Consider the following 10,093-nt stretch of genomic DNA (forward strand, 5'->3'; position numbering starts at 1 on the left):
GGGGGAGGGAAGGAGAGGTAAGAGTGTAATTACTGTTTTCCTATCATGCAAGAACAAGGGGATGGTGAGCAAAGTATAAAGTGTGTATCCAGCATCCAGAAACTGGTCAGATAAGAGACAAGGGACAAACAAGATAGTAAGGTTTCCCATCTCCCAACAACCAGGGTAAGATTGGGTCTGCAGTCCCAATGCCTTTGAACTTTTCTGTAGAACCTCTTGCAAGAACCCACCCCTGGTATGTAACCAGGGCAAGTATAGTTACTCCTAAGTTTTGTTTGGTCTGTTAAATTGCAAACCCCAATTATATAATTGTTAACCATATCTTCAAATAAATCTGTCACACATTTAATTACAAGAACATGGGTCATAAACTCTCCTTTTAAGATAGATACATTGTAAGAAAATTAATACGGGTGAGTGACGGACATACTGCAATGCCTTCTAGTAGTTCTTTGTTGCTTTTTGGGCTGAGTCTGACCTTTTGCTGATCTTCAAATATGGAGGATAAACAGAACAGTTATATAACTAAGACTAAATGTAAGATAATAAGCAAGGGTCAAAGCCAACTGAAAATATTAAAATTATTCCAGTCTTTCAATAATGAAAAATCCTTACATGCATCAAAACACTCTGGCACTCTGATTGTATTTAGTTACATTTTACATAAATGTGTTAGCGTACTGTCAGTATTTGACAACGTAATGCATACCTGTTTTGGATCTGCTTCCCTGTAAACTTTATGTATTTAGTCTTCTCCATTAGCTTGGTGATAAGCGTCTCAATGATCACTTTCTGGTTCTGAAAAGCTTCTTCTATAAACTGGTATCTGCAATAATCAGTAACTATTTACATATAAGCAAAGTCTCAGTCATGCTTACTAAAAGGAAGACTACTTCGCAAAGAGCACGTAGTTAAGGAATCAAGTGTAGCTTCAAGGCAGACTGTTATCATTAAATGGAAACGCATGGTAGCAAATTCTCTTTTTTCCCCATTTTGTAATTATGTCCTTCATATAAACTAAGAGTAATAGGTTTTGTGGCCAGGTCTACAAGCAATTCAGAGTTAATTCATCATGCATATTAAAGTATCTCATTTTTCTGCTAGTTGCACAAAAACAGACTGTACATTTTTGTACCTGTGCTCTTTGTGTTCCAGTAACTGGCAGTCCCGGCATGTCAACTTGTCACAAGTTTCACAATAGAGTTTTAACTGTTCCTTTTTGTGGGAAGGGCAAAACACAGGTCGCTGACTGGTTACACCAACTGCCTCTGTAAAACAGAGGAGGATTTACATTCCTATTAGCAAGAAGAAAATTACGTTTTATTACCTAGGACTGAAGTCCAAAGTTGGTTAGTTCTCTTGCCTCCACGTCTGCCTTCTCTGTTTTGTTTTGGAATTGCTGTATTTTTACCTGCCTTTTCAGGACAATAAGTTTTTCTCCAGTGTGGGACAGAGTAAGAACATCCAAAAGTCAGAGAGAATAAACACAGAAGTTCAATGTGCCAAAGCACTGATATAGTATCACCTCAGACAGAAAATCATACTTTGGATTTACTTTACCCAAAATCCTGATGGGAGAACACTCAGGGAAGACTGATGGATGTCATTAGCAGAGATCTGGGTTTTCCGTTTCCCACGGAAAAACAGAGAAAACACAGATTTCTCCTTTTAGCAGAGAAACCCATGGATTCCCTGCTTTTGCAAACAGCTTTGCAAGCTGGCTGAGCGCCAACCTGCAAGAGCTGTTTGCAAACAGGGCGGAAAACCCTAGCCCTGCCCGGAGGGGAAGGAGGAGGAGGAAGGGTGGGGCCTGAGGCTCTTAGTCAGCCACAGCTCCACTCAGCTCAGCTTCACTCTTTGCTCCTGGAGCCTGAGGTAAGTGAGGCTTACAGGGAGCTGGGGGCTCCTCTGGCAGGGCTGGGGGGTTGCAGGTCATGGCTGTGCGGGGGGCACCGGCAGGGCTGGGGGGGAGCCAGGAGCTGGCCCCGCCCCCACCCTAGCAGGGAGCAGCAGTGGGGGAGCCAGCTCCATGCTGCTTCTGCTGCAGCTGCCTGATGTTGGGGGCAAGGAGCTGCAGACTTGGGGCCCTGGCTCCATAGCCCAGGCAGCTGGGGGCCCCCCCTCCAGCATGGCTGGAGGGCCGGGGCTGTGGGTGGGGGCAAGATGCATGAGTAGAGCATGGGGATGTTTTGGGGGCAGTGAGGGGCACCAGCAGGGTTGGGGGGGTCATTGGAGGGAGAGTGAGGGGCACCAGCAGGGCTAGGGGGGCTGCAGGGGGCTTTTAATTTTAATAATGGATTTGGGGTTTTGGTCAGAGAATTTTATTTTTTTTTTTTTTTTTTTTTAGTCAGAGAATTTGTGATTTTTTTTTTTTTTTAAATCAGAAAAAAACGGGATCCCTGGTCATCAAGTAGTTGTACAGTCTTGATCATCCTGGTAGCCAACTTAAGACAATTAGCTTTGTAAACTCTTGAGAAATGAAAAGTAAAGGGAAAAAAAAATTCAAATTAAGATGTATTTCTGCATTCCTGACTGCAAAACTTAATTTAATAGTACAGATGCATTAGATCATAAAGCTAAGTTTTTTTTACTAGGAAATTTCTTGAATAAAAACCTAATCTGGAAACTAATATTCAAGATAAAGAAATTAAGGAATTAAATTGGAAAATGTATTAGATAAAAACTTTATCTGGCAATTAATTTTGCACATGAGAAAACTGGGATGCAACAAATCCAGAATTAAATTAAGACCTCTATATCTACACAAGAAACCTGGATGGAAAAAGGAGACAAATGGGAAGAAGACTATACACTACTACACAGTTCAGAAATCCTTATCTTCCCACATAATTTTGAATCATGAGTAACCAAAAAAAGAGAGAGAACTCTTGGAAATTCATGAGCAACTCTCATCTAAAAATTTGCATAGCCAATCTGTGGCACCTATCACCTCAGGTTAGCAAGAATGTATTTATTTATTTTGTGACAAAAGAGTGGGCCTAAGCCTACTGATGTTCATTGTTCAGAGAATTATCCTTTTGAGTAATTGGAAAGAATTATTCAACCTCAGCAGACTGAAAAGACTCATTTTATAAGGACCATTTTGTGAGACGTTCCAGCTGAATGTGACCTGAACTCTAGCAGTCTCCCGTCAATAGAAGTCTTAAGTAAAATGTTCTTCAACTGAAAAACAATCCATAAGGATTGTTCCTAGGAACTTGACAAAGAATCACTTATACTGTATCAGAGTTTCCCAACTTTTTTCATTCCATGGCACACTTATATGGCCTTTTTCCCATCCCACAGCACACTGGACGGATGCGGAGTGGGAGTGTGGGGGAAGGCAGGCAGAGGGAGGGGAGTGGTGGTTCCGGGGCGGCCGGGACGTGGTGGTGGTGCAACGCCGCAGTGGCTAGAGCCACACCCCGCCGGGAGCCACGCCCCTCTAAATTCCGCGGCACACTTGTTAATGTCTGACAGCACACTGGTTGGGAAGTGCTGCTGTATCAAAAAGCAAGCAAGCTAGACCGTCCATGAAAATGGTGTCTATGTTGGCATGTGGTTCCAGGTTCTTTAAGCGGTCTTCTCTGCAGAAAATCTGGAGGAAATGTGATATAAAAACCAGGAAGTAACTAAGAGAGAACTTGACATTAAGAATGTGTGTGCATGTGCACGCAGTTCCCCCTTTCTCCCCTTCTGAGTTTCACAGTAGATTTCTTTTTCCAAGTACACAGAAGGGAGTGGGTGATACGCAGACTCACTTGAATAGAAGTGTGTTATGGAAGCACAACAATAAAAGCATTGGAAAGCAATTCACAAGGCCTCTTTTCAAAAGGAGTTCTTTGGTCAACAACTCCATTGGAGAACCCAGACCATTAAATCAAAACTAGCTTTGATTCCCATGCACTTGTTCTTAGTCAAAAGACGATGAAGGAAAGACCAGTCAACCTTAATGACAGAAAGAAAAACCTGTGCTCTTCCCAGACTGGATTTTCAGAGAGGCCTTACTAACTTCCCTTTCTGTCAAAGTACAACCACAAAACCAGATTTCTCAAAAGATTCCAGGGAAATTGATTTCTTTCACCATTTCAGCATAAGCAGGTTGTAGCTTGAAAAAAGGCAAGTAATTGGCACGAGTGGTATGTGTCCCCCAATCTCTGAATAACCCAAAGTTTGTTGGGTACTTTGGCATTGCAGGATAGAAAGGACTTCTACTAAGGAAAAGGTAGGTAGCTAGAATGGTAATAAAAATGAAGAGACGTAACTTAAGTGGTATATGCAGTAGCTAGCAGTACACAGAACAGCATGGTGGAACAAGAACATTAAAACATTACTCAAATAGCACCCGTCAATGTTGCAGCACTGAAGTAGCTAGGATATCAGAATTTAGAGATTTCCTTAAAATATGTTTCAAGTGGCAAGAACATCCAGCTTGGAGCAGAAAGAAAAGAACCCTTGAGGGAAAAGAACCCTTGAGGGAGTTTCTGAAGAAATCTGTCACAGAACATGGAGTAAAAAGATGGTGAGCATTTTCTGTTCACCTGCAAAAGGAACTGAAGGCAGATTTACCCTGGAAATAGAAGAGAAACCACATACCTACTTCCAAGACCTAAAGAGGCAAACAAATTCAATCCCTCTAAGCCTGAAAAGGTGGTAAATTCTTATTACAGAGGATCAACTCCAAAGCTTGGTAGCTCTACACTAAATGTCAACGAATGGATGCTCAGTCAAAATTGCACTGGTTTCAAGGAGCTTTAAGTATGGTATAGGATAATTAATGGGAACAATAATGGGAATATTTCCCTTTTTTCTGGTCTGGTTTCAACAAGTGATTTCAGTAGTAAAGGAAGTTATTTATGCATTTATCTCCATGTTACACACACGCTGTCTCTGTTTTCCACTTCTGACTTGCAAGCACCGGGTGCACTGAATATTAAAACATTTTAGATAGTAGTGTTTACTACTTGCACTAGCTCTGCTCTGCCCTCAAGCTTCACTTTACCAAGGGCATGAAAAACTGCAGAGCAAGCAACTTGCCCTAAGTTCCTTTGCAACTGCCAGAACCATGTTAACATGGGCTTGATTGTAGCAGGGCAATAGGACAGGATTTGTCAGACATAACATCTTGAACATCTTCAGTTAGAAACAGGGAAGCAAATTCCCCTTCTTTGAGTGCTTGTCTGTGGTCATGTCTACATGTGTATTTAGGTGTAGCTAAATGTAATATGTATTAATTTAATGCGCATTAAGGCTAGTTAGGCTCACGTCTACATGTGTACACATTAAAGCACATTAATGCCGTGCACAAACTGACACGGGACTAAAGCTAGTCCCAAGTTAGTTCATACACAGTGCTAATGTGCCTTAATGAGTCTACATGTGCGTTAATGCGCTTTAGCTATTTGCACCTAAATTTGATACCTGCTTTTGTAGGTATCAAATTTAGGCACAAATAGCCTCAAATCACCATTTTTAAGGTGCATTAAGGGTGTCCACTTGTAGATGCGTACCCTTAATGTCCCTTAAATTGAGCTAAAGTGCCTTAAATCGGCACAAGTAGATGCACCGTTTGCTCCATTTCTGGTCATTCATAGGCAATCAACCAAAAAACGGAGAGTATTGCAAATTATACAACCCTCCCCCCACATACATCCCTATTTAACTAAGCATCTGAAGAAGATGGCTGAACAATAAAAACCAGTAAAACTATGGTTGTTACTCCAAGTAGCAACCTTTCTTATGTCATTTAAAGAAGTATCCCAAAGGAAACTGCAGAGATGGGCTACAAGATGGTAGAAAGTGACCTAAGATGCCCCAAAAGTTTCTAATTTAGTTTTCATGCTAATTTAATGCAACCCAATACCTGTTTTTGTAATCTACCAGGCTGAAACCCATTGACCTTTCAGTAACAGAAAACCAAAACCAAACCACACCACACGAAAAGGAAAACCAAAATCCTACTGGCTATTTTAAATTACTTACTTTACTAAAGTAAAAGGAGAGTCTGAAGGATATTTAGATGCCAGTCCAACTGGCCCTATAGGTTTGGTATCTGCTATGTCAATAACAGTTTATAAGGATGTCCTAGCTGTCACCTGACTCTCCATGATCAAAGTCTTGTATTCATTTCAATGCTCAGAAAAAAACATTTAAATACTCAGCAGCTTAATGCAGTTGAAGCAGTCATGGTGAGAAAGAGGATCTTGATAATTTGCTACATGAAACTGAAAGCTGACAAAAATGTCTTTTTCCTTCTTTTGAAGGTTCAACCTCTTCAATTACTTCTCTTTGAGAATGGTTTTGAAAGATTTGTCTATTAAGCTGCAGTAACAATTTAAGTGAGTAGGACAAACGAGAATAAAAACATTCAAACTCTACACCTGCAACCTGATACCTTTCTTTCAGCTTTCTTTAGTTGATGTCAATGAAGCTGAATCTGCCACAATGACTGAGGTGGTTCTATTTTGCTTTCATTTTGGGCACAGCATGCCCGTCAGGCAATCATGGCGTTGCTCTGAGTTGTACTGGAATCCCTATAGCCTCAAGCACTCATCACAGTTTTTAGTATAACTTCCAGTAATTTGAGAGATTTGGGAAGAGGTACTACAACTCTGAAGGACATACATCGTGTCGGGACAAGGCACATCTTGCTTTGTCAACTGAGGTAGATAAGTCGATATGATATGCTTAAGCATCTGCAGTTGATCAACAGGTAGATCTTACTGAAAAGATGGTCTAGCTCAGGAAGCAGACTTCAAATTATGTTTGGAGTATTCTTATCAAGGTTTCATCACTTAGGATGTTACTAAAATAAGGGGCTTAAGAAAGGAACGTTCAGGGAATGAGAGAGAAAGCCACCATTAGTATTCAAAAAGAGAGAAAACCAGTGTCACAGAAAAAACCCCAAAAACTAAAAAGAGGGATGGAAGGAATTTGTGAGTTATCTAACTTATCTCCAAGCCCCAAAGCAGGATCAGTTATACCTAAAATAGGGCTGTATAACTTTCCATTGGCCAGGAACTGCACACCCCATGGGCCATACCAGTAGGGACTGCATACTCTACGGGCCAGATCAAGGTGAGCCACAGCCTCCCTGGACACACACCTCAAAAACACCATCCCAACACTGTACCTTGTACCCATGACCCTTCCCCACCACTGCACCACATGCCTGAGACCATGGGTGCCCACTGCTGCACTGAGCTCCTGTGATTTCCCCAACCCACCCCATTGCACCACATGCCCCAAGATCACCATGCGTTGCCACACTCCCTTGCCCTCTGGGCTGGAGGCAGGAAGCAGCAGACACAGGAGGGAGGGGAAACCCAGAGACTCCAACTGCTCTTGCAGCCAGAGCAAAACAACAGCAACCAGGCAGGAGCTCAGGGTCCGCCTGTTAACCCTTCATAGGCATCATATGGCCCACAGGCCACCAGTTGGATAGCCCTGACCTAAAACATTCCTAAGAAAGGCTTTAACCTGCTCTTAGAACCTCCAGAAGGAGATTCCACAACATCCTAAGGTAACCTATTCCAGTAGGCAATTATTTTTACAATAGGGTTAAACATTTGGGTGGGGCTTAGGAAATATGTGATGGGGGGCAAAAAGTACTTTCTAAATCTCCCTCTTTGCAGTTTAAGCCCTAACTAGTAGTACTAATTTCCAGTGGACTGTGACTACTTCAACTTAAAACTAGGGGTGCACTGATAAAGATTTTTTTGGCTGATATCGATGGCTCATTATTGACCAGTCATATAGGCTGATACCCATCTGATTGCTGATATGCAGCTTGGAGAGCAGCATCCAGCTGGTTAGTCCGTGGGGGAAAGGGGTATTGGGGGGCAGGTAGAGGCAGCCACAGTGATGGAGGGAGTGGGGCTGGGGCAGGCAATGCACAGCTCGCATGGGGCAGTGTGGGATAGAGCCATGGGTGGCTTATCCAGGAAGTGCACGGACAGCTCAGGGACACAGCTGTGCACACCCCAGGGGAGACATGGGAGGAATATGCCCGTTGGACCTGTGGATGGGGTGAGGGCAGGCTACCCGTTGTATGCTTGGGGCTGGGGTTGTGCCAGCCTCTTCCCAGTGGCAGAGCTGGACTGGGTCTGCATGTGGGCCAGGCAGAGGTGGGGCAGGTGGGAGTGGTGCTGGGGGGGGGAGTGTGGCTCCAGCCAGTCCCAAATTCCCAATAGCCCCTCTGTAGCTCCCCCTCTCCCAGCACTACCCCCACCTGCCTGTTCTGAGCACAGCCCGCCCCACCCACTGGGAAGAGGCTGGTGCAACTCCGACCCTGAGTGAAGAGAAGGCAGCCTGTCCTTGCCCTGTGCGCAGACCCAGGGGGCACATGTCCTAGATGCCTCCCCTGGGGTGTACAAAGCATTGAGGAATTGCGCCCCCCCCCGCCCACCGGACAAGCCACCTGCAGCTCCGTCCCATGCCACATCCTGCCCGAGTAGCACCTGCCTCAGCCCCACTCCCTCCCTCACTGTGGGGGCCTGATCTGCCCCCCCCACCCTTTCCCTCACCCACACTCCTTCCTCCCCACAGACTTACCAGCTGGATGTTGCTCTCCAAGCTGCAGGGCTGCATTCCTGGCCATGTACATGCTGCAACTGTGCTCATGCACATGGCATTTACTGGCAACATTATCAGCCACATCAGCCAGAAAAAGATGACTGCTGATAATGTCAATTTTCCTTTTATTGGTGCCGATACAATATAGACCGATGTATCGCTGCACCTCTACTTAAAACTACTTTCTTTACAGTAACCCTTAATAGATTTGAAGATGTCTCCTCTCTCTCTCTCTAAACTAGCCAAGTCCAATTCTTCCAAGCTTTCCACACAATTCGCAAAACCTCTGATATTTTCCCCCTCTCTTCTACACTTTCTCCAAGCAGTCTGCATCTTTCTTGAAGTACCAAAAACTGACATGTTAATCCATCCAAGACTTTGCCAGTACTTCAGAGCATGGAAAAAAATGTTTCACCTGTCTTGCATGTAATATTCCCATTTATCATTCCCAGCACAGTGCTGGTTTTATTTATTAGCAACTGCACAATACTGCTGACTTACTGTCAATTTGTGATCTACTATAATAATTAAGTGCTTCTCTGCAGAACTGCTGCCCAACCAGTTCTTTCCCAAATTGTATTTGTGCACTTGATTATGCCCGAAGAAAGCAAGTTGAGTTTCATCCCATTTGTTTCAGACTGTTCTGCCAGTTTACCAGGACCATTCTGAATTCTAGTCCTGTCCTCTTAAAACCCTTCCTAGTTTAGAAAATGAAATTTCCACTTCTAAATGATGGATAGACATTATAAGGGCTTGACAGTTATTACAATAACCCCCCTGGCAGATGTTAAATTAACAGTGTGATGGGATCTGAGAAATCTTATCCCAAATCCCAACAATTATGTATCCTACCATGTCGGACAGGATGCATGATTGAAAGGATTTGAGATAGCCCCAGCCTGTGTGTAGCCAGGTGCCTACACCACAGTGTAAAAAGAGTGTGTGCAGCTGACAATAGAAGGAACTCCCAGTTCCCAGCTGCACACACCACACTGGGGCACATGCCAGTTACCTGTGCAATGGACAGGGCATCAAGCTGCAGCATGGCTTTAAATGTTATTTACCATATTTACAGGAATCCAAGACAAGGTGTGTCCTGCCTGCCCCCTCTTTTCCCCCCACTATCCAAACAGCACAGGGGGAAAAATAAAAGCCTTGTCATCTTAGATTCAACTACCACCTGCCCTGAGCTGAGCCCCAGGCCGGAACAGCTTGTGCAGTGAGGGAGGGGGGCATACAGGGGAGCCCCATAGGGGGAGGGGATAGGGGGGAGCATGCAGGGGAAGCCATACAGGTGGGACTGTTGACTGTCCTAGAGCTAAAGTAGAGCAGAGCAGCAGAAGGTAAGTGGCATGAGAGTGCAGGGGTTGGAGGGAGGGGAAACAGGAGCACACAGCAAAGGGACAAGGTGGGGAAAAAGCAGGCCCTGCTCTTGGGGGATAAATGTATACTTCCATTAATTATATTCTATACATGGAAAATTTAACAAATGTATTTTCCGTGTATAAAATCTAATCAC

At 43.9% G+C, this 10,093-nt stretch overlaps 1 protein-coding gene across 2 annotated transcripts in view; it reads right to left on the reverse strand.

The window, feature by feature from the left end:
• Window positions 1-10,093, reverse strand: part of TRIM24 (tripartite motif containing 24) — a 115,320-nt gene that overhangs the window by 42,851 nt on the left and 62,376 nt on the right. For both annotated transcript variants that reach the window (XM_025198927.1, XM_025198928.1), the window contains exons 4-5: window positions 1,136-1,268; window positions 710-826 (exon numbers count right to left, since the gene is read on the reverse strand). In XM_025198927.1, coding sequence (XP_025054712.1) covers window positions 710-826; window positions 1,136-1,268 — 250 coding nt within the window. The remainder of the gene's footprint in view (window positions 1-709; window positions 827-1,135; window positions 1,269-10,093) is intronic.

The sequence above is a fragment of the Alligator sinensis genome, unplaced genomic scaffold (assembly GCF_000455745.1).
Source record: "Alligator sinensis unplaced genomic scaffold, ASM45574v1 scaffold74_2, whole genome shotgun sequence".
Lineage (NCBI taxonomy): Eukaryota > Metazoa > Chordata > Crocodylia > Alligatoridae > Alligator > Alligator sinensis.